The sequence below is a fragment of the Ornithorhynchus anatinus genome, chromosome 11 (genome assembly GCF_004115215.2).
Source record: "Ornithorhynchus anatinus isolate Pmale09 chromosome 11, mOrnAna1.pri.v4, whole genome shotgun sequence".
Classification (NCBI taxonomy): domain Eukaryota; kingdom Metazoa; phylum Chordata; class Mammalia; order Monotremata; family Ornithorhynchidae; genus Ornithorhynchus; species Ornithorhynchus anatinus.
The window spans coordinates 55,714,140-55,738,675 of NC_041738.1; the positions used below are offsets into that span (position 1 = coordinate 55,714,140).

At 48.9% G+C, this 24,536-nt stretch overlaps 1 protein-coding gene across 5 annotated transcripts in view; it reads left to right on the plus strand.

The window, feature by feature from the left end:
• The window catches only part of CADM1 (cell adhesion molecule 1), a 334,381-nt gene that overhangs the window by 252,028 nt on the left and 57,817 nt on the right, over nt 1-24,536 (plus strand). For all 5 annotated transcript variants that reach the window (XM_029074757.2, XM_039913615.1, XM_039913616.1 and 2 more), the window contains exons 2-3: nt 12,830-12,976; nt 16,911-17,063. In XM_029074757.2, coding sequence (XP_028930590.1) covers nt 12,830-12,976; nt 16,911-17,063 — 300 coding nt within the window. The remainder of the gene's footprint in view (nt 1-12,829; nt 12,977-16,910; nt 17,064-24,536) is intronic.

Below are 24,536 nucleotides of genomic sequence, written 5' to 3' on the forward strand. Positions count from 1 at the left end.
GGTGGAGGGCTGATTTTATCAGTGTCGCATATTAGAAGGTGCTGTATGCCGCCGACGGCCCCGGTCTCCGATTTTAAGAAGGCTCTGTGCCCAGAGAACAACCTTGGCTTTATTTCACGATACTGGTGAGGCCTCAAGTTTCATTTATTATCCTCCCTGTGAACTCTTTGGAAGGAAAAGACCAATTGTCTTTTTTTTTATGGTATTTGTTAAGTGCTTACTATGTGTGAAGCACAGTTCTAAGTGCTGGGGTAGATATAAATTAATCAGGTCGGACACAGTTCTAAGTGCTGGGGTAGATACAAGTTAATCAGGCCAGACACAGTCCCCGTCCCTCGTAGAGGAAGCAGCTTGGTTTAGTGGATAGAGCATAATTATTATTATAGGGATTCACAGTTTAAGTAAGAGGGAGAACAGATATTGAATCTCAGTTTAACAGTTGAGGAAACTGAGGCACAGTGAAGTGACTTGCCCATGGTCACACAGGCAAATGGCAGAACTGGAATTAGATCTTAAATCTCATGGCTCCCAGGCCCGGGCTTTACCCATTAGGCTACACTGCTTATGTGCAAGTTGTCTTTCAAGCCACTTCTGAAAGGAAGAAGAGAGAAACCAGACAGCACACTTAGATTCTTTCTGGAGATTCTCTAAAGCTTTGAAACCCAAACGGTCCGCTCCCGTCGTCTCTAAAGCCGCAAGTGGCATTGCTCGTGTTTTGCTGCATATTGTAATTATTGTCGCATGTTTAAGCCTTGTGATTTTAAATATCTTACACAAATTGTTAATCTTTTAACACCCCGGAGGCGAATGGGAAGAAGGACCCAGCATTTAGCGAGTCTGAGCATAAAGTGACCCAGGTTTAATAACGGTGCTTCTCACCAAAGGGCAAACATTATTAAATTGCTTGCTTAAGAGCCGGGGACAAAGGAACAAGAGAAATACTTGTGCCTCGCTGGTAGAGTGTTCGGGCTGGGAGAGAGATACAGAAACACGGCTTGCAGGAGAGACCCCGAGTTGGGGGAACCTGGGGAGGGGGAAGGAAAGAAAGGGGCAGTGGGGGGATATTAGGCATGAAGCGTGCGTGTGTGAGTGTATACGCACATGAGCAGAGCTTGTCTTGGCAGAGAGCTCGACGAAAACCAGGGCAAGAGAAAATTGAAGGAAAGAGGAAGAATCTACTCCAGTGTGTACAATGAAAGCCAAGCACCGTTGTAAGCTCTGGGGTAGATACAAGGTAATCAGGTTGTCGCACGCGGGGCTCACGGTCTTAATCCCCATTTTACAGATGAGGTAACTGAGGCACTGAGAAGTGAAGTGGCTTGCCCAAAGTCACACAGCAGACAAGTGGCGGAGTCAGAATTAGCACCCATGACGTCTGGCTCCCGAGCCTGTGCTCTTTTCACTAGGTCATGCCGCTTCTCTACCCAACCCACTGAAGAAGCATGGCATAGTGGATAAACCACGGGCCTGGGAGTCTAAATCCCAGGTTTAATCTTAGTCCCAGATTAAGCCCCACTTTCCTCATCTCCCACTTCCTTCTGCGTCGCTCTGACTCGCTTCCTTTACTCTTCCCGTCTCCCCGCCCCACAGCATTTATGTATGTATCTGTAATTTTATTTATTTGTATTGATGTCTATTTACTTGTGTTGATATCTGTCTCCACCCCTCTAGACTAAGCTCCTTGTGGGCAGGGATTGTCTCTTTTTATTGCCATATTGTAATTTCCCAAGCACTTAGTACACTGCTCTGCATACAGTAAGTGCTCAATAATACATTTGAATGAATGAGTCAGAAGTTCTAATCTTGGCTCCATCACTTGGCTGCCGTGTGACCTTGGGGAAGTCATTTTACTTCTCTGTCCCTAGATTACCTCATCTGTAAAATGGGGATTGAGACTGTGAGCCCATATGGGATAGGGACTGTGTCCAACCCCATTTGCTTGTATCCACCCCGGCACTCAGTACAGTGCCTGGCACATAGTAAGCGCTTAACAAATACCACAAGTATTTTCATTATTATTATTATTATCATTATTATAGTCCATCTGTCTCCCCCGATTAGACCGTAAGCCTGTCAGTGGGCAGGGATTTTCTCTGTCTGGTGCCGTATTGTACATTCCAAGCGCTTAGTACAGTGCTCTGCGCATAGTAAGCGCTCAATAAATACTACTGAATGAATGAATGCATTATTGGGTAGGAATTGCCTCTATCTGTTGCTGAATTGTACTTTCCAAGTGCTTAGAACAGTGATCTGCACACAGTAAGCCCTCAATAAAACGATTGAATGAATGAATATAGTGTTCTGCACATAGTAAGCGCTTGCTAAATACCACTGACTGTTCAGTAGGTTGAAGAGGTGGTTGGAAGAACTCTCTGTCTGATGTGGGTGAAGGCTGGGTCTCTCCCCCTCTAGACTGAAACTAATTGTTGGCAGGGAATGTTCCGACTTGTGATCATATTGCACTGTCCCAGGCACTTAGTACAGTGTTCTGCACACATTAAACACTCAAAAAATACCTCTGACTGACTTACTGCACCACTGCCTTGTACGCTGGTCAGAACTGGGGCCAACAGCCTGACAATGACCCTTCCCCAGAGCTGCATACTCACTCCCTTGCCTGGGGAAGGAATAGACTTCGAGGGAGTGGGGTACTCATCTCTACTGTGAGGTAGCGGACCCCCATAACACCGTAGAACAGAGAATAAATAGATAAATAATGTTGGTACTTGTTAAGCACTTACTAAGTGCAGAACACTGTTCCAAGCGCTGGGGTAGATACAGAGTAATCAGGTCGTCCCACGTGAGGCTCACAGTTAATCCCCATTTTACAGATGAGGTAACTGAGGCACAGAGAAGTGAAGTGACTCGGCCACAGTCACACAGCTGACAGGTGGCAGAGGCGGGATCCGAAGCCATAGACCTCTGACTCCCAAGCCCGGGCTCTTTCCACTGAGCCACGCTGCTTCTCTAAGAAGCAGAGAGAAGCAGGGTAGCCTAATGGATAGAGCACGAGCCTGGGAATTGGAAGGACCTGGGTTCTAACCCCCGCTCCGCTGCTTCTCTGCCGCGATCTTGGGCAAGTCACTTCACGTCTCTGGGCCTCAGTTATCTCTAAAATGGGGATTAAAGGCTGGGAGCCCTATAGGGAACAGGGACTGTGTCCAACCTGATGAGCTTGTATCTACCCCAGCGCTAAGTAGAGTGCCTGGCACCAAGTAAGCGCTTAAATACCGTTAAAGAAAAAAGATAGGGGAAGGCGTGGAGGGTAAGGTATGGACATAAGTGCTGTGGGGAATCAACTCTGTGGGTGGTCTCAGGTGGCCAGAATCTCAAGAACAAGGTGGTGAAGGTCAGAGGCTGAACTCGCCAGAAGTCCATCAACAGAGCAAGTGGCATTTTATAGAACTAGTTTTTCAGGCGGCTGAGCATTTCAATCCCTCCCAGGGGATTCTGTATCTTCTCTTTCATTTCTGTGCAAGGAAGATGCACAGGATGGACAGGGAGAACTTCGGCTATCAGTGGCTCAACCTTCTGCTGGTGTCGAGAGACTTGATGGTTTGGGGGAGATCTTGAACCCACTGGTATCGTGCTGCTCAGACGGCCCTCTCAGGTGCCCCCTTTTTTTACTCTGTGCCCGAGGTGGGATTCCCAGATAATGATGATGATAATGGTATTTCTTAAATGCTCACTGTGTCAAGCACTGCTTTAGGCCCTGGGGTAGATACAAATTAATCAGATTAGATGCAGGCCCTGTCCCACAAGGGGCTCACAGACTAAGTAGGAAGGAGAACAGGGATTGAATCTCCATTTTACAGGTAAGGAAACAGGTACAGAAAAGGTAAGTGACTTGCCCAAAGCAGAGCAGGCATTAGAACCGAGGCCCTCTGACTCCCAGACCTGTGCCCTTTCCACTAGGCCATGCTGTCCCTCAGTTTCCTCATCTGTAAAAGGGGGTCAGGTGGGGAGGTTACCTGTTCTTCCTCCTTATAAGACCAGGAGCCCCAGGAGACCACAGCGACACAGCGGGACAGGGATTGCGTGTCCAATCTGCTTATAACATACCTTCCCTAGTGCTTAGTACAGTGTTTGGTCATGGGTTCGAATCCTGGCTCTGCCACTTGTCAGCTGTGTGACTGTGGGCAAGTCACTTCACTTCTCTGCGCCTCAGTTACCTCATCTGTAAAATGGGGATTAAGACCGTGAGCCTCACGTGGGACAACCTGATTACCCTGTATCTATCCCAGCGCTTAGAAGAGTGCTCTGCACATAGTAAGCGCTTAACAAATACCAACATTATTATTGGCACAGAGTAAACACCTCATGAAGCAGCATGGAAAATGGGGTTTGAGACTGAGCTCTACGGGGGACAGGGACTGTGTCCAAACTGATTAACTTGTACGTACCCCAGCGGTTAGAACAGTTTTTGACACATAAGTAAGCGCTTCACAAAAACCATCGTTATCATATAGACCGACACCGTTATTCTTAGCGACCGATCGCTTCCGGCACAGAACATCGGCCCGCTCGGTCCATGCCCCGGAGGGAGAGGAGCTCGGCTTCGGTCCTTCGGAGGGTCCTCCCTCCCGCCCTCGGCTCAGTCCCCACTGGGCGAGCCCCTTCCCCCCAGCACCGCCTCCTCCGCGGCTCCGTTGGCTCCTCAGCCGGACGCCCCATCGCAAGGATCGATATTCCCGGCGGTTCCCACCGCACGCAAGCCGGGGAGCGAAAGGTGAAACTTGGTCCTTAACCCCCTTGTGACTGTCTGAGCGGTGATTAATGAACTCGATGGGCTTTCCTGCAGACCTTTCAGAGGGCGGATGAAGGATGGAATTTCAGCTCTCTTTTGCCAGGCCCTCGGCTTAATTCGGCTCTTAAAATTAATGTCCTTTTTCCGAATGCCAAGAAAACAAAAGGGATTTCTCCAGAGTGGATGCGGCTTGACACGATAGGGCTTAATTGGTGTCAGGAAGACGGGAAGGATGAACGGGGGAAATGCCCGTTGAGCTGATGAGACGGAAAAGCGGCTAAGTTGTTCGGGACTTATCGTGCGAAGGCGGGTTCCGACGCTCGCAAACTGGAACTGTTTGCCGTATAGATCGTAACGACTCCAAAGGAGCCATTATAGTCTATTATGTAATTACATAATCAAAGTATGCATAGTAACCAGCGTTCAGAATTGAATGCTAATCAAACGTACCTATAGTATGTATTTAAACTAAAATAGAAAGTGCTAATTTGCCATTAGTCAACTAAACAAGACATGTGTATACAGAATATTCATGAATAGCTTAATGTTGTGTCAGATGATATTTTTTTTTGTTTTTGTATTCATGAAAAATCAACAATTCTAATTGAAGAAGAAAAAATAGCCAGCAGAGACAGATTTCTCTCTTCCTCGTGCTTCCTAATTTTTTCGTCCAGCGCCTTTCACTGATTATTAAAGATGAGATTAAAACCAAGACGGGTCGCCTCTGAAAACCACGGCTATTCTCCAGTAATTCCCTCACTGGAAAGAGGTGACACTCTGACCCATTTCCCTGACAGTGGGAGAGCGGGATGAATATGACAAATGAAATTCAATTAGACACACCACTGTTTTTAAAAATAGCCGGGCACCGCCGATGCTGTGATGGAAATAATTTGATGGAGGTCAGGAGGGAAGGTATCTCCCTTAGTGGAAAGCAGCAATGAAAGATTGCTGTTTGGCAGAGTCGGTTTGATTTTATCTCCAAGCTTGTAATCTGGGCGGCTCAGATTAATTATGTTTTTTGGCCGCCCGGTTGCAGGGGATGGGGAGGGGTAGAGAGAGAACAACTCTTTCTCCCTCACCAAGATGACTCCGGCCTCCCTGTCCACCAGGCGCTTTAGATGGCAACGAAACATGGAGCCGGGTCACCGGGGTTAAGGGAAGCTTTGCAAACAGCATGAAGATGGGATGCCTTTGATTCACGATATATATTTAGGGACACGTGCAGGTTGGCCCTGGCTGTTTGGGAAACGGAGGAGTTGCTTCTCTGTGGTCCAGGCCCCCCATTAACCCTCACCTGAAGGAAGTGGAGTTAGGACTCTCGTGTTTGCTTCTCTCTGTCGCTCACAAAAATGTGGACCTTTTTTCTCCCGTGGCTCTCCCCTTGAGAAACGGCGGGGCCCAGTGTAATGAGCCCAGGCCTTGGAGTCGGAGGACTTGGGTACTAATCCAGGCCACTTACCCGCTGTGTGACCTTGGACAAGTCACTTCATTGCTCCGGCTTCAGTTTTTTCATCTGCAAAATGGGGATTCAATACCTGTTCTCCCTCCTACTACGACTGTGAGCCCTTATGGGGCCTGAGTATCTTGTATCTACCCCAGCGCTTAATACAGGGCTTTGCACATAGAAAACACGTAACCAAAACCATTATTATTATTCTCTCCACTCACTCTCTGCTCTTTTTCTCTCTTTTTCTCTCCCTCTCCCCCTTCTTCCCCAGTCTCGTTCCCCACCTCTTTCCTTTCTCCTCTTTATTCTCTTCTCTCCTCCTCTGCCTCCCCTCTTTTCCCCCTTCCCCCAATCATTTTCCTTCTTTTCCCCCTCGCTATCCTCCTTTTCTCCACTCCCTCACCCTCTGTCCCTCCTCTTCTCCCCCTTATTTTTCCCAACTCTCTCCTCTCCTACCCCGTTCACTCTCTCCCTCTCTCTTCCCCTTCTCTCCCTCTCTCACCGCTCCTTTCCCTATCCTCCCCTCAACTTCTCTCCTCATCCCCTACCTCACTGCTCTGAGAGCTGGGCCAGTGGAGAAATTGCTCGGGCATTTTAATGGGACAAAATTCCATCATCAAAGGCTTTCGTGGCTTGAACTTCAAATAATTTATTTCTAAATTACTTTTACTGTAATTCTTATTAATTCCAATAGGTTTCTGATTTGATATAGAACTCGGTAAACGCAGGGAACAATTTAATGAATTGAAAGATAGGATTGAGTCTCTTAAAGGAAATGTACAAAATATGCTGGCAATAATTGCTTAGATAGAAATCAAATCTTAATGGCTTTGTTAATGATTTGTGGCGAACATTGTGTTTAGCTAGAACTTGGGGAACATATGTGGCTAGAATCTTTCTCAGAAAGATTTTTTTTTCCCTCCGGGACCAATAGCAACTCTCCGGAGGAGTTCTCTATTTTTCTGACACCTTCTGTGTGAGAGAGCGAGCAGAAAACCGGATCCCAGAAGGCACGGGGCTCCCTTAGGGGTGGCCATTTTGTGTCGGGGTGGTGGAGGATTCGTTCAGAGCTGTGAAGTAGTAATAGCTGGAGCAGAAGTTGCTGTATTTCGTGAGTGCCATTTGGTGCAATTCACTCTCCTCGACTCCGGGGAAGTACAGAATGGAGTGAGATGTTCCGTGCCCACAAGAGGCTTACATTCTAATGATGGAGACAAACAGAAAAATATTTACAGATTTTGGAGAACACAAATACCGTTAACTGTTCTATTAATGTCCGTCTCCCCCTCTAGATTGTAAGCTCATTGTTTGCATGGAATGTCTCCACCAATTCTGTTTCATACTCTACTCTCCCCAAGCACTCAGTATAGTATTCTGCGCACAGTAAGCCCTCAATAAATACCATTCCCTGATTGACCTTCCCTTTCATTATGGACCTGACCAGAGAGACCCCTCTGGCTCAAATGGACAGTTTGGCTATTAAGAGCCAGGCTGCCTGGGGGAGAATTCTTGGGCTTAGCAAGTGGCCCTAGAGTGGGATAATAAAGCTGTTCCTTCGGGGCCTAAATTGTTGAGTGTTCACGAAAGAAGGGAGTAGTAAGCCAGGTGTTTTATGTCCAGCTGTGCTTTCTCCTTCACCTTGGTGTGCATAATTGAGGAATTAAAAGCAGGAGAAGAAATCAGGAGTTACCCAAAGAAGGAGAGTTCAGCTGGAATGTGAGCTGGTTTTCTCTTCTCGTCGAAGTTTAGGTGGGATTCGAGAAGCGAGGAAAGACTCAGTGGTATTTATTCAATGATATTTATCGAGTGCTTAATGTATGCAAAGCGCCGTACTCAGCACTTGGGAAAGTGCAGTTGGTAGCCTAGAGTTTAGAGGACGAGTTTTCTATTTATTGAGCACTTACAGTGTGCAGAGCACTCTACTGAGCACTTTAAAGAGTAAAATATAACAGTAGAAGAGATGCATTTCCTGTCCACAGTGAGCTTACAGCCTAAAGGGTATTTGACGCCTTCCCACCTGGGAGTAGCCGAAAGACAGACCCTAGAACCCACCTGGATGAGTTAAGCACAGTGGAAGTGAGTTAGCCCTCAGTTTCCAGGCTGAATTGTCCAGACTGGCTGACCTGTCATGGTCATTGGTCAAGGAAATCAGATAGCTGCTCAGTGGAAAGAGCCTGGGCTTTGGAGTCAGAGGTCATGAGTTCGACTCCTGGCTCTGCCACTTGTCAGCTGTGTGACTGTGGGCAAGTCACTTAGCTTCTCTGTGCCTCAGTTACCTCATCTGTAGAATGGGGATTAACTGTGAGCCTCACGTGGGACAACCTGACCACCCTGTATCTACCCCAGTGCTTAGAACAGTGCTCTGCACATAGTAAGCGCTTAACAAATACCAACGTTATTATTATAGAGAACATGTTAGTAGCCCCTTTCACTGGCTTGGAATGGTACCACCCAGGGTCTGCAGCTCCCCCTGCAGTGGTGCACCATGCCCACTCTCGCCTTGGCCCAGTCCCTAGTCGGCCTTCCCAATCGATCAATCAGTTGAGAAGCAAGGAATAGTGGGTAGAGCACAAGCCTGGGAGTCTGAAGGATCCGGGTTCATTCATTCGTTCATTCAATAGTATTTATTGAGCGCTTACTATGTGCAGAGCACTGTACTAAGCGCTTGGAATGAACAAGTCGGCAACAGATAGAGACGGTCCCTGCCGTTTGACGGGCTTACAGTCTAATCCGGGGAGACGGACAGACGAGAACAATGGCAATAAATAGAGTCGAGGGGTAGAACATCTCGTAAAAACAATGGCAACTAAATAGAATCAAGGTGATGTACAATTCATTAACAAAATAAATAGGGTTCTAATCCCAGCTCCACAACTTGTCTGCTGTGGGACCTTGGGCAAGTCACTGAACTTCTCTGGACCTCAGTTCCCTCATCTGTAAAACAGGGATTAAGCCTGTGAGCCCATGCGGGACATGGACTCTGTCCTATCTGATTAGCTTGTAACCACCCAAGCGCTTAGTACAGTGCTTGGCTCATAGTAAGCACTTAACAGATGCCATAAAAAAATCGATCAAATGGTGTTTATTTAGTGCTTATTGTGGGCGGGCCTATTGAGTGCTTACTCTGGGCGGAACACTATGCTAAATGCTCAGGAGAGTACAATGTAACAGAGTTGGTAGACATGTTCCCTGTTCACTTGAACTTACAGTCTAGAGGGATCCAGCATCCTCCATGAGGAATAGTGCAAATTGCATTTTAATTTGTGCCCCGAACCCCATTCCCGTGAGCAGCTCAGCATTTCTGAGTGTGTCAGACCGTGTTAGCCGTGGAGAAGAATGAACTGACTGTTATCAGCCTTCCTTAAGACACACGGGGCGTTGGAACCGTTGGGTTTATTTTGAACAGAAGAAGGGCTATTTTTGTTTCCCGGCCCAAACGCCAGTTAATTGAGCTTTCGAAACCTGGAAAGGGTGGGAAAATGGTTTGTTTCAGAGGGGTATCGGAGCGGCTGGTTTGTATCCTTCTGCGGCACATCCTGTTGTGCATGTAGCCACCTAATTGTCATGATCTCTATTTCAAGGGGAAATCGATAAGTCACAGCACAGAAAGGATCGTTGCGTCCAGGGCTCAGGCGGCAACAGTTCTGCAGTCCATATGGCCAGGGCTGAACTAAACGCACCTGTCTCCCTGCCAGCGCTGAGAGGAAAATCAGGTGGATGAGCAGAAATCCTCTGGGTAATTAGCAAGCCCGGCAGTTGGGGGCAGAGAGGAATTGATATAAGATACCAGAGAAACAAGCAAACAAATGGAGAAGCCAAAAGCAGCACACCCAGGTGGAGGAGAAACGCGGCCGGAATCGGGATGGGCCGACTCTTTAGGTTCCTCCCGAATTTTCATCCCGTTTCTCTTCCTTTGCCTCGGTACTGTGGTGTAATAGGCTTCCGAGTCTCCTGAAGGCACAGAGTTGGGGTTATCGGGGTGCTGACCAGTTGAACCCAACAATTTGGTGGCCACTTGGAAAAAGCAGATGCCACGGTAGAGTTCGCCGTTTCATTATTGCCCGGGAGGAGTCCTCTTTACCACTGATCCCGGCCACGAGGCTGATTTGCAAGGAAATCTCACTCCGAAAGGCCGGATTTGAAGGTGGCTTAGTGACGGGTGGATTGAAACCATCCTAATGATGACAATTCCACTTCAGATTTAGGCTGGCTACACTGTAAGCTGATGGCGGGCAGGGAATGTGTCTGTTATTTGTTATACTGGATGCTCCCAAGTGCTTAGTACAGTGCTCCACACACAGTAAGCGCTCAATAAATGTGATTGGCTAATTGACTTGAATTTCTAGAATGATTCTTCTCGGCAACCCGCGAGGCGCCCCAACACACTCTAGACTGTAAGCTCGTTGTGGGCAGAGAATATGTCTGTCTATTGTAGTGTACTCTCCCAAGCATTTAGTACAGTGCTCTGCACACCGTCGGCGCTCAATAACTACGATTGAATGAATGATCAAGGGTCTTTAAAATTGACCTTGCCTTTCCAGAAATGTGACCCCTTCTTAAATTTGGAGTTTGTTTCGTGTCCGAGCGAACAGAGATCGGGGGGATGGGGGTCGGGGGGGACGTGTCTGTCCGTCCCCAGCCCGGGGACTTTGGTTACCAGGTCCCGTCAGCACTGAGGTGCGGAGATATTTTTGGCAACTGCATCCTGATAGAGCGTAATTGAATTGGAGCCGGTCGTGATTCAACTCTCCTGTTGGGGAGAGATAGCCGTCCCACCCCATGTTCCTTTGCTTTGTGTGGGAGGGAGAGATGCCAGCTGCAGGGCACCTCCCCCGCCTGCGTTTTGGAGAAACCGAGTTCTCATTTGGATTGCTAATCTCACTTCCTTTTGCAACAAACCCTCCTCCTTCGCCCCTCGGGTTTTGTATTCCAGGCCTCTCCAAGCCATTCTTGGGTCTTAAGGCGGTGACAGCATTCGAGTCTGGCCATTCAATTTGTCCTTAATTTTCCAGGTAGATTGGGTTACCCAGAAGCAATGGGCTTTATTGTCCTTTTTGTGTGTCTGTGTGAAAAATACATCCCAACTCTGACCGGCCCCGTGGGATTTTAGCGCCTCGAAAAGACTTGCTGATTGGCAGCGATCCCCCGCCCCCCTCCCTTTCTCAGGTCGGGAGTTTGGGGCTCTCCCGGCAGCCGCCCGCATTCCAGACGGGTCCCGGGCCCTCCGAGGAGAAGCTCGGCCCACCTCCGTTTTCCCGATGGCTGTCGGTCTCCGTCGGCGCTCTACGGCGGCCGAGGGCTCGCTCCGGCGCCAGCGGGAGCCGGTTTTCCGTTCCACCCCCTACACGCCCAGTGGGCTTGGGGGCTTTCGGCCCCCGGGCCGTTCATGGGATTCTGAACCTTTCCTGGCCCCTCCGCAGCCTCCATCCGGTCGTCCCGTCTCGGCATGACGAAGCGGATAGAGCAAGGGCCTGGGAGTCAGAAGGTCATGGGTTCTAATTCTGGCTCCACCACTCGTCTGCTCTGTGACCTTGGGCAAGTCACTTCACTTCTCTGTGCCTTAGTCACCTCATTTGAAAAATGAGGATTGAGGCTGTGAGCCCTTCATGGGACAGGGTCTTTGTCCAATTCGTTTGCCTGTACCCACCTTAGCACTTAGTTCAGGGCCTGGTACAGACTAAGCACATAACAAAAACCGTTATCGTTATTATTAGTATCACACAGCTTCCTCCTCCGTCCCATTTATATTTCTGTTAATCTGCCTTCTGCTCAGACGGGCCCAGGGAAGGAGGAAGGACCCGCCTTTGCCTTGTTTCGGTGCAAAACAAGAGTTGGTAGACACATTCCCAGGGAGAGCAGGCATCAAATCCTCATTTTACAGCTGAGGAACCTGAGGCACAGTCAAGTGAAGTGACTTGCCTGAGGTAACACACCAGGAAATTGGCGCGACCGGGATTCGAACCCAGGTCCTCTGACTCCCAGCTCCGGGCTCTTTCCACTTGGCCAGGTTGCTTATGGTCTAGTGGGGGAGACCGGTGGATTCAAATGGAAGAATAGTCCGTAGAAAAAAGAGGGAGAGATTAGGCAACGGGAGTCACCCATTCAGTAGTATCTGTTGGACATCAGTTGTATACAGAGCGCCCTCACTACCCAGCTGTTTCACCCCCCTGCATCTTTCTTCCATGTGGAAAAAGGGGCCCAAACCACCTGCCCCTTTCTGCTTCACCATGAGGCTGCCAGACCCTGAAAATATTGGCATAAAAATCAGGGAGAGGGATGGTGATCATTTTAGGCTTGACGCTTTGAGGAAGAACAGTGCTCTCTGCCCACCCGGGATGAATTTCAGAAGCACCGCAATCCATCCCGGGCATTTAAATCGAATCCCATCACCTGTTTTTTGGTGGTCATTTCTGTCTCCACCTCTAGCTCCTATCGACAGGGAGCATTTATACTGATTCTGTTTTATAGTACTCTCCCAAGTGCATAGTACAGTGCTCTGCACATTTTCAATATGTACCTTTTTTATTATTATTATGCTCTTTCCATTAAGCCACGCTGCTTCTCCGATGGATTGATTGATTGTCTTAAGCAGTTTTTCCTGGTTTTTTTTGTTGTTGTTTCTGGCTCTCCAGGTGATGGACAGAATTTAGTCACAGAAGACGTGACGGTGGTGGAGGGAGAAGTCGCCACCATAAGTTGCCGAGTCAAGGACAGCGACGACTCCGTGATTCAGCTCCTCAACCCCAACCGACAGACCATTTATTTCAGAGACTTCAGGCGTAAGCTCCTGTCCCCTCCGTCTCGTTACCGTAATTAAAAGCACATCTCCTCCAAGAGGCCTTCCCTAATTAAGCTGTCATCATCTCTTCTCCCTCTCCCTTCTGCATCACCTTTGCACTTGGATTCGGACCCTTTACTCATCCCTTCCTCAACCCAACAGCACGTAATAAGAATAATAATAATTATTATAATGGTATTTGTGGAGTGCTTATTATGTTCCAGGCACCGGAATGAACGCTGGGGTGGGTACAAGAAAATTGGGTTGGGCACAGTCCCTGTCCCACATGAGCCTCACAATCTCAGTCCCCATTTTACAGATGAGGTAACTGAGGCACAGAAAAGGTAAAGTGACGTGCCTGAAGTCACACAGCAGAAGTGGCAGAGCAGGAATCATGTGTCTATCCGTAATTTATTCATTTATATTAACGTCTGTCTCCCGGTCTTGACTGTAAACTGTAGGCAGGGAATGTGTCTGCCAACTCTATTATGTTGTCCCAAGTGCGTAGTACACTGCCTGCATACGGGAAGCGCTCAGTAAATACAGTTGAGAGAGTTTGGTTCCTCCCGCCCTTTTTTCTAGTTGGTATTTGTTAAGAGCTTACTATGCGCCCGGCACTGTACTAAGCGCTGGGGTGGATACAAGTTAAGCAGTTTGGACACAGTCCATATCCCACGTGGGGCTCCCTGTCGTAATCCCCATTTTACAGAGGAGGGAACTGAGGCCTGGAGAAGGAAAGTGACTTGCCCAAGATCACACAGCAGACAAGGGGCAGAGCAGGGAGTAGAACCCAGGTCCTCCGACGCCCTGGCCCGCGTTCTATCCGCTAGACCGCGTCGCTTCTCGCCACCTACTTCTCCCCTTGACAGAGAGACGGCCGAGCCCTCCTTTTCTTAATTTAACGTTCGGCGCTTAAAGTTTAGTCGATTCTTCACAGGGTGGATGAGGCAGGCAATCATAATCTTTCTACTTAATAGAAAGCGTGATGGTCCTTTTTAAAGTAAGACAGTCTTACTTGGCCAGGGAATTGATTGTAGTCATTCAAGGTGAATTGCAATCGAGTGCCAAATCCGTAGCCGACACAAACAAGTCGGGGAGGGCAGAGCCGGGAAACTAGAGCCCCTCTGAAAGGTAATCTGTTTGGCTCGAAGATTGAAGCTTTCGCTCCAGGCCGCTCTCCTAAAGACAACGCCGAGATCTGCCCGTCGCCGCAACTTCGGAGCTGCGGTGTGGTCTGTCCGTTTCCCAGCTGAAGGCCTTCTAAATCCAGTGCCACAGGGACAAATCACCGTCATAACTGTGGTATTTATTAATCAGTCGTAGTCATCGGTGCTTACTGTGTGCAGGACGCTAACAATAATAATAACTGTGGCATTTGTTAAGCAGTTACCATGCGCCAGGCACTGCAGTAAGCACTAGGATAGATAGAAGATACTCCAGTCCCTGTCCCACCTCTGGTTCCCAGTCTCACTCCCCATTTTACAGATGAGGTAACTGAGGCACAGAGAAGTGAAATGACTTGTCCAAGGTCATAAATTGGACACAATTCATGTCCCACGTGGAGCTCACAGTGGCAATCCCCATTTTACAAATGAGGTAACTGAGGCCCAGAGAAGTGAAGTGACTTGCCCAAGGTCACAAATTGGACACAATCCTTGTCCCACATGGGGCTCACCGTAGCCGTCCCCATTTTACAGATGAGGTAACTGAGGCACAGAGGAAGGGAAATGACTTGCCCAAGGTCACAGGTTGGACACAATCTAAGTCCCACATGGGGCTCACTGTAGCCGTCCCCATTTTACAGATGAGGTAACCGAGGCACAGAGGAGTGAAATGACTTTCCCGAGGTCACAGGTGTGACACAGTCCCATGTGGGGCTCACAGTCTAAGTGGGAGGGAGAACAGGGATTGAATCCCCATTTGATTGAAAAGGAAACGGGGGCACAGAGAAGAAGATGCAGCATGGCCTAGTGGATAGAGCGTGGACCTGGGAATCAGAAAGACCTGTGTTCTAAACCCGGCTTCGGTGCTTGTCTGCTGTGTGACCTTGGGCAACTCACTTCACTTCTCTGTGCCTCTGATACCTCATCTGTAAAATGGGAATTGCTACACTGAGCCCCATGTGGGAAATGGATTGTGTCCAATTTGGTTAGCTTGTATCTACCCTGGTGCTCATTTCAGTGCTTGGTACTTAGTAAGCACTTAGGAAGTGAGAAGCAGCATGACTCAGAGAAGCAGCGTGGCTCAGTGGAAAGAGCCCGGGCTTGGGAGTCAGAGGTCATGGGTTCGAATCCCAGATCTGCCACTTGTCAGCTGTGCGACTGTGGGCGAGTCACTTAACTTCTCTGTGCCTCAGTTACCTCATCTGTAAAATGGGGATTAACTGTGAGCCTCACGCGGGACAACCTGATTACCCTGTATCTACCCCAGCGCTTAGAACAGTGCTCTGCACATAGTAAGCGCTTAACAAATGCCAACATTATTATTATCATTATTATTAAATGCCATTAAAAAAATAAAGTGACTTGCTCAAGGTCCAACAACAGGCAAGTGGCAGAGCCGGGATCAGAACCCAGGTCCTTCTGACTCCCTAGGCTGTGCTCTTTCCTCTAATCATCACCACCAGATCATGGGTCATTGAAGTGGTGGAAGTCCATACTCCGGGACAGGCTAGAGCACGAAGGGCATTTGATGATGGATGATGATGATGGCATTTGTTAAGCGCTTACTATGTGCCCAGCACTGTTCTATGCGCTAGGGTAGGATAGATACAAGGTAATCAGGATGTCCCGAGTGGGACTCACAGTCTTAATCCCAATTTTACAGATGAGTTACTCTGGTGGCGATTGCAACCTGCTGAGTATTGGCTCCAGTGAGCCTGGAAGTCAGGGGACCTGGGTTGTAAACCCAACTCAGCCCCTTGTCGCTGTGTGACCTTGGACAAGTCACTTCACTTCTCCTACAACTCAGTTCCCTCATCTGTTAAATGGGGGACTTTGAGCCCCACTTGAGACATGGACTGTGTCCAACATGATTAGCTTCTATCTACCCCAGGGCTTAGTATAGTGCCTGGCACGTAATAAGCCTTTAACAAATACCATAGAAAAAAGAAGGGACCGGGGTCTGTTTGCCACAGTGTCAACCTCACTTCTCATCAGTCCTCACCCATTTCCCCCATCATCTGCCTTCCAGCTACTCCGAACCTCACCGCAGTAGGGGGCTCGGATTGGAGCCGGGAGCCTCAGGAAAGAAATGGGGGAAATATTTCGGGGGAATATCTTTTTCTTAATTTCACTAATTGTCCGGATACAGTAAGAACAGGTGGGCCAAAATGAACACAAGGCCTTGAGCAGAAAATACTTAAGGGAAATAGAACACATCCGACTCTTGCCTGTGAGTCCGATTTCCTACTGATGCCCCTTCCCATCTGATGCCAGGCTAGGAAACCACGCGCGGTCAGTAATCTTAGAGCCCTGTCCCCTTTTCCTTTGCGCCCGCCTGCCCGCTGGTAGGGGAGCCCGGCGTCCCGGGCTGAGACGGGACCCGTGGGAAATGTCGGCCGTGGTGGAAGTGGTCCCTTGGGGAAGGCAGGGGCATCACCCAGCCAAAATGAATATTCTCCCGTGCCACAGTTCACGGTGACCCAGTGGGAAATGATAGGAGCAATCAATCCATTGATCGATCGTATTTCTCGAGCGCTTACTGTCTGCAGAGCGCTCGGGAGAAGGGGCGGTATATCAGAGTCGGCAGACCCATTCCCTGCCCTCAGCGAGCTTACAGTCTAGAGCAGCCCGACCACGGGGAACCGAAGACAGGGCATCTCCCACCCGTCGCGGGCATCCGGCTTGGCACAGCCTGGGGAGGGAGGGCTCCCGTCTGCCGTCGCCCCACGCCGTCACTCACGCTGTCTTTCCCCTCCCCCTCCCCCACCCCAGCGCTCAAGGACAGCCGATTTCAGCTGGTGAATTTCTCCAACAGCGAACTGCGAGTGTCGTTGACCAACGTCTCCGTGTCCGACGAAGGAAAGTACTTCTGCCAGCTGTACACGGACCCCCCCCAGGAAATCTATACCACCATCACAGTCCTTGGTAAGACCCTCTCCACCCCCATCCCGCCGCCCCCCTCCACCACCACCATGGTAAGGGGAAATGTTTCTGGGACCCAAGAGGCTCCTACAGTGGGGAAGAGGTTAATGTCAAGCGCGTCGGTCAGACGTTTCTGACAGAAGCATTGTTTCCCCCCAACCTCCTCTATGACAGAAGCGTTATTTCCCCCCGACCTCCCCACCTGCTAAATTTTTTAAATATCCTCCTTTACTAGATGCTCTCGCCGAGACCATCTTTTCTGTCTCCTACATGTCTGCAGCACAGCCTTGCAAAGATCCCAGGACTGGGAACCAGACGTCCTGGGTTCTAATCCCAGCTCAGACGTGCTGTGGGAGCTTGGACAAGTCACTTAACCTCTCTGAACCTCAGTTTGCTCTTCCGTAAAATGCCTGCTCTCCTTGTCTCAGATGTTGTGGAACGTGGCCAGTGCACAGATCGCTTCTGTCAGCGGAGGGCTTCGGTGCATAGGAAACGCTTAATAAATGTTATTTCCCTCCTCACACAGGGAGAGATCAATCAATCGATCAGTGATATTTATAGCAATTATCATAATAATTTATTGAGCACTTACTGTGTGCAGAGCACTGTACTAAAATCTTGGGAGGTACAATACCAAAGAATGGGTAATAATAGCAATAATAATAACAATCGTGGGTTTTGTTAAGCATTTACCACGTGCTGTACTAAGCACTGCGATAGTTGTGGGCAGGGAACGTGTCTATTACATCTGTTACATTGTACTCTCCCCAGGGCTTAGTATAATGCTCTGCACACAGTAAACGCTCAATACATACCATTAATTGATATAAGAAAATCAGGTCCCACATGGGGTTCACGGCCTAAGTCGGAGGGAGAGCGGGTATTGAAGCCCCATTTTGCAGATGAGGGAACTGAGGCACAGAGAAGAGTTAAATTGACTTGCTCAAGGTCACACGACAGACAAGGGCCGGAGCTAGGATTAGAACCTCGGTCCTCTGGCTCCCGGGCCCGTGCTCTATCCACTGGACCACACGCCGCTTCACTGGTAGACACGAACCGTGCCCACAAGGAGCTTACATTTAGGGGGAACGCTTACTCAGTAAGGTCAGCCAATCAATCACAATCTATTGGTGGTATTTACTGAGCGCCGTCTGTGTGCAGAGCTCTGTACCAAAAGCTTGGGAGGGTCTCTTTGAGTAAGTAGACATGATCCCCACCACAACACTATTGATTAACTGGTCAAGTACTCAGTCACCTTGTCCCACTCCTCTCTTACCACACTGATTTCCTACTTCAGCTTTAGTTGGCTCCTCTTACATCAACCTACTCGCTGAACCTCAATCTCGTCAATCTCACCGCCGACCCGTTGCCCACATTCATTCATTCATTCAGTCGTATTTGTTGAGCGCTTACTATGTGCGGAGCACTGTAGTAAGCATTTGAAAAGTACAATTCGGCAACAGGTGGAGACAATCCCTCCCCAGCAAGGGGCTCACAGTCTGGAAGCGGGAAAAAAGACAGCAGAACAAGTAGACAGGCATCAATAGCATCCTGCCTCTGGCCGGGAACTCCCTGCCCCTTCATATTCGACAGACCGCCGCTCTCCCCACCTTCAAAGCGTTATTGAAGGCCCATCTCCTCCAAGAGGCCTTCCCTGACTAAGCCCTCATTTTCTCTTCTCCTTCTCCCTTCCGTGTCACCCTTGCACTTGGGTTTTTACCCTTTATTCACCCAACCTCAACCCCATAGCATTTATATACGTATCTCTACTTTATTTTAATATCCGTCTCCCCCTCTAGACCGTAAACTCCTTGTGGGCAGAGAATTTACTGTCTACCAACTCTGTTATATTCTCCCACCTACTTAGTACAGTGTTCTGCACACTGTAAACGCTCAATAAATACCAATGACCGATCGATTGATTAACCAGTCCGAGCACTGGGTCGGTTGCTTTCGACAGGACGACCCTGACGTCCGGAGACACGGATACAATGATCCTTTCCAGGAATCTTATAATTCTAGACAAAACCATCCCTGCCTGGGCACGACTCAAGTGTAGTCAGAGGGTATGACAGTAGGTGTTCCTTATATAGGTATTTTTATGTATTCATTTAATATCCTTTTTGCTGGATTGATTCCTGGCTTCTTTGACGGAGGAAAATTGTCATCAGTGTGGCAGTCTTTCACCTTCTGCAATCTGACAGTTTGCAGCGGGGCATCCGTCTCCTCGAGCCTTTGTCTCCTAAGGTTTCGAGTTTTGAAATATCATAATGAATGAAGAACTCTGTGTTGGTACGAGCATCTGCCGTCTCCACGGTGCTCGGAAGGAAAGCCACGGGTACTTACCCGGCTGTCAGAATTCCTGAGAGGTTGGAGTTAATCGTGGTGGGTGGGTGTCTGGGTTTTTTATGACATTTGTCAAGTGCTTACTACGTGCCGGTACTGTACCAAGTACTGGGGTAGATACAAGCTAATCAGGTTGGACACAGACACAGTCCCTGTCCCACATGAGGCTCACAGTTTTAACCCCCATTTTACAGATGAGGTAACTGAGGCCTAGAGAAGTGAAGTGATTTGCCCAAGATCAGACAGCAGACAGGTGTGTGGAAGCAGGATTAGAGCACAGGTCTTTTCGTTGCTGGATGCGTTCGGCAGAAACTCCGGCACCGTACTGGGGTCGAAAGTTGGCCCTGTTTTCATGTTATCGGCAAGCTTCCCCTTTGCCCATTTCTTCCATTAAAGTGACTGTTTCTGAAGCTGCTTTCTCCTTCTCCCTACCACAACCAGGGGTCTATACGTCTGACCCACACTACCTCTTCTCCCTGCCCTGCCTCGAGTGAGATATTTATAGAGAGAGAGAGAGAGGGAGAGAGAGAGAGAGAGAGAGAGAGAGAGAGAGAGCGAGAGTGTGTGTGTGTGTGTGTGTGAGAGACACTGTAAGCCCGTCAATGGGCAGGGTTTGTCTATCTGCTGCCAAATTGTACATTCCAAGCACTTAGTGCAGAGCTCTGCGCATAGTAAGCGCTCAATAAATACTATTGAATCAATACTATTAAATAAATGAATGTGTGTGTGCCTATGGGTGGAAATTGCTCAAGAGTGAAATCAGAGGCAGGTACATATGTATATTATATATATGTGTATGTGTGTATATGTAATAATAATGTTGGTATTCGTTAAGCGCTTACTAGGTGCCGAGCACTGTTCTAAGCGCTGGGGGAGATACAGCGTCATCAGGTTGTCCCACGTGGGGCTCACACACTTTTAACCCGTATTTTACAGATGAGGGAACTGAGGCACAGAGAAGTGAAGTGACTCGCCCACAGTCACACAGCTGCCAAGTGGCAGAGCCGGGAGTCGAACTCATGACCTCTGACCCCGAAGCCCAGGCTCTTTCCACTGAGCCGCGCTGCTGTATATGAGTGCCTAGGGGTGGGAATTACACAAATGTGTGAGGATGAGCGGATCTATGAATCAGTGGACGTTACCTGTGTGTGTCGTGTGTCGTACGTGTGCGCACGCCTTGCTGTTGTCCTGTGCTGTCGAGTCATGTCCGACCCATAGCGACGCCATGGACACATCTCTCCCAGAACGCCACCTCCATCTGTAATGGATCTGGCAGTGGATCCATAGAGTTTTCTCGGTCAAACTATGGAAGCGGTTTGCCACTGCCTCCTTCCGCTCAGTAAACCTGAGTCGGTGCCCTCGACTCTCTTCCAAGCCGCTGCTGCCCAGCATAGGTGAGTTTTGACCTGTCGCAGATGACCTTCCACTCACTATCCACTGGCCAGGCCAGGAATGGAATGGGTAGGCCTCTGCTTGACTTTCCCTCCCGTAGTCGAGACGGGTACAATTCTGGAAACTCCAGGGGCGACCCCGAAAGGTGACTGTGTTCATTCATTCGATAGTATTTATTGAGCGCTCACTATGTGCAGAGCGCTTGGAATGCACGAATCGGTAACGGATAGAGACGGTCCCTGCCCTTTGAAGGGCTTACGGTCTGATCGACTGTGCGCGCCTAGGGGTGCAAAATGCACAGGTGTGTGAGGCTGAGTGGATCTGTGAATCAGGGGCAGCTACTGTATGTCTTTTTTGTGCACTAAGCAGCGTGGCTCAGTGGAAAGAGCCTGGGCTTCGGAGTCAGAGGTCATGGGTTCGGCTCCCGGCTCTGCCACTTGTCAGCTGTGTGACTGTGGGCGAGTCACTTCACTTCTCTGTGCCTCAGTTACCTCATCTGAGAAGCTGCGTGGCTCAGTGGAAAGAGCACGGGCCTTGGAGTCAGAGGTCATGAGTTCGAATCCCAGCTCTTCCACTTGGCAGCTGTGTGACTGTGGGCAAGTCACTTCACTTCTCGGTGCCTCAGTTACCTCATCTGTAAAATGGGGATGAAGACCGTGAGCCCCACGTGGGACAACCTGATTCCCCTGTGTCTACCCCAGCGCTTAAAACAGTGCTCTGCACATAGTAAGCGCTTAACAAATACCAACATTATTATTAGTAAAATGGGGATTAACTGTGAGCCTCACGTGGGACAATCTGATTCCCCTGTATCTACCCCAGCGCTTAGAAGAGTGCTCTGCACATAGTAAGCGCTTAACAAATACCAACGTTCTTATTAAATTACACCAATGTGTAAGGATGAGTGGGTATATAAATCAGAGGCAGTTCGTGTGTATGTGTAGTATGTACTTTTGTAATTTGCGTGTGTATATGTGTAATCTGTGTTTATGTGCGTATGTGTGTCTAAGGGTGGAAATTCAATGAGTGTGCAAGGACAAGCGCGTCTGTGAATCGGAGCAGTAGCCCTACAGAGGCAGCATATCCCAGTGGCAAGAACATGCGCTTGGGAGTCAGAGGACGTGGGTTCTAACCCCGGCTCTGCCACTAATCTGCTGTGTGACCTTAGGCAAGTCACTACACTTCTCTGTGCCTCCGTTACCTCATCTGTAAAATGGGGATTAAGACTGGGAACCCTACGTGGGACAACCTGATAACCTTGTATCTACCCCAGCGCTTAGAACAGTGCTTGACGCGTAGTAAGGGCTTAACAAATACCATAATGTTTATTATTAGTAGCAGTAGTAGCCCATGTGTGTTGGGAGGGTGGGGGGGATAGAGTGTGTGTGTTCGTGCGCGTATGTGCGGTCTAGGGGTGGAAATTGCAAAAGTGTGTGGGGATGAGAAGGTCTGTGAATCAGGGGCAGTTGTCGGTTGTGTGTGTGTTTGAGGGCGGGGAGGTTGCTGTTAATAGCTAATATTATTATTACAGTTCTGCCCTTCTAAGATTAGTATTCGCTCCTAAGATTCAGGGAGCAGGAGAATCTAATTATTTTAAAGGGTCTTGGAGTGAGATTTCACTTACTGATCACTTTTAAGGTTCCTCTTTTGTTGTAATTAATGTGACTGGTCTTTTTTTTTTTAAGATTGTAGGAGTTGTATTTATAATTAGCACTCGTGCAGATTTGAGGTTAGTAAAGTAGGAACTTGACACCCCCTTGCTGTTTCCTAGGTATTTTTTTTTTTCTCCTCTTCTCTATTTTCCTCTTTAGATGTGTCTGCAGTTATGGCTGCAGGCTTTTTGTAGTCACTGTGACTGTTTACTGGACCATGAGCTAGGCTTGCTTAACAGCAGTTTTAATTCCTGCCCCCTACCTGGGCAGGCGCGTCCATTTGGCAGATATTTCTAGATTGCCGTCAGGCTACAGGGAAGTGAACTGTGAGTGGATTCTAGCCTGTAAGCTCGCTGTGGGCAGGGAATGTGTCTGTTTGTTGTCCTATCGAACTCTCCCAAGCGCTTAAAGAAGCAGCGTGGTTCAGTGGAAAGAGCACGGGCTTGGGAGTCGGAGGTCATGGGTTCGAATGCCGGCTCTGCCACTTGTCAGCTGTGGGCAAGTCACTTCTCTGTGCCTCAGTGACCTCATCTGTAAAATGGGGATTAAAACTGTGAGCCCCACGTGGGACAACCCGATCACCCTGTATCTACCCCAGCGCTTAGAACAGTGCTCTGCACATAGTAAGCGCTTAACAGATACCAACATTATTAGTAATAGTAGTAGTACAGTGTTCTGTACACAGTGCTCAATTAAAAGCATTTGAATGAATGAAGTGAGAAGCAGCGTGGCTCAGTGGAAAGAGCACGGGCTTTGGAGTCAGAGGTCATGGGTTCGAATCCCGGCTCGGCCACTTGTCAGCTGTGTGACTTTGGGCGAGTCACTTAACTTCTCGGTGCCTCAGTGACCTCGTCTGTAAAAATGGGGATTAAGACTGTGAGCCCCACGTGGGACAACCTGATTCCCCTGTGTCTACCCCAGCACTTAGAACAGTGCTCGGCACATAGTAAGCACTTAACAAATACCAACATCATCAACTCCCCCATGCTGGGCAGCAGCGGCACGGGAGAGGGTCGAGGACGGAGACTCGAGTTTCGCACGGGAAGTGGCAAAATACTTCCATATTTTTACCAAAATGACTTCAGATAGAGAACGGGGCGTTCTGAGAGAGGTTTGTCCGGGGAGCCGGGATTAGAACCCAGGTCTTCCGACTCCCAGGCCCGTGCTCTATCCGTTAGACCACGCTGCTTCTCGTCGAGCACTTACTGCGGGTAGAGCACCGTGCTAAGCACTTGCCTTATGCCGTCGATTCGTTTCCGACCCGTGACAACGCCACGAACACATCTCTCCCAGAACGCCCCGCTCTCCATCTGCAATCGTTCTGGTAGTGGATCCATAGAGTTTTCTTGGTAAAAATACGGAAGTGATTTGCTATTGCCGCCTTCCGCGCAGTAAACCCGAGTCTCCGCCCTCGACTCTCTCCCGTGCCGCTGCTGCCCGGCACGGGTGAGTTTTGATTTGTAGCAGATGGCCACTGGCTAGCCACTGGCCAAGCCAGTAATGGAATGGGTGGGCTCTGCTTGACTCTCCCTCCCGTAGCCGAGACTGGTGGAGGACTGGAAACTCTCCAGGTGCGAACCTGAGAGGAGACTAAGCACTTAGGAGAGTACAAAATAACAGAGCGGGTAGATACATTTCCCTCTCACGAGGAGCTTTCACTCTAGAAGGAGGGTGAAGGACAGACATTAATATAAATTAATTAATAGAAGCTCATTTAAATGCGTAAATAATAGAAATTGAAAACAGTCCCTGCCTTCAAGGAGCTTACAGTTTAATGGGAGAGACTGGCAGGTGTAAGGTAGTTCCAAAGAGAAGGAACAGGAGGAAAAGCCAGAAGCTCACTGATAATAGCTTATAAAATGGGGATAAAGTCTGTAAGCCCCCTGGGGGACGGGGACTGTGTCATTCATTCGATAGTATTTATTGAGCGTTTACCGTGTGCGGAGCACTGTATTAAGCACTTGGAAAGTAAAATTCAGCCATAAAGAGAGACAGTCCCGGCCCGCAACGAGCTTACAGTCTAGAATCAGGCTTACAGTGTCCAACTCGATTAGTTTGTCTATCCCAGCGCTTACTACAGTCCCTG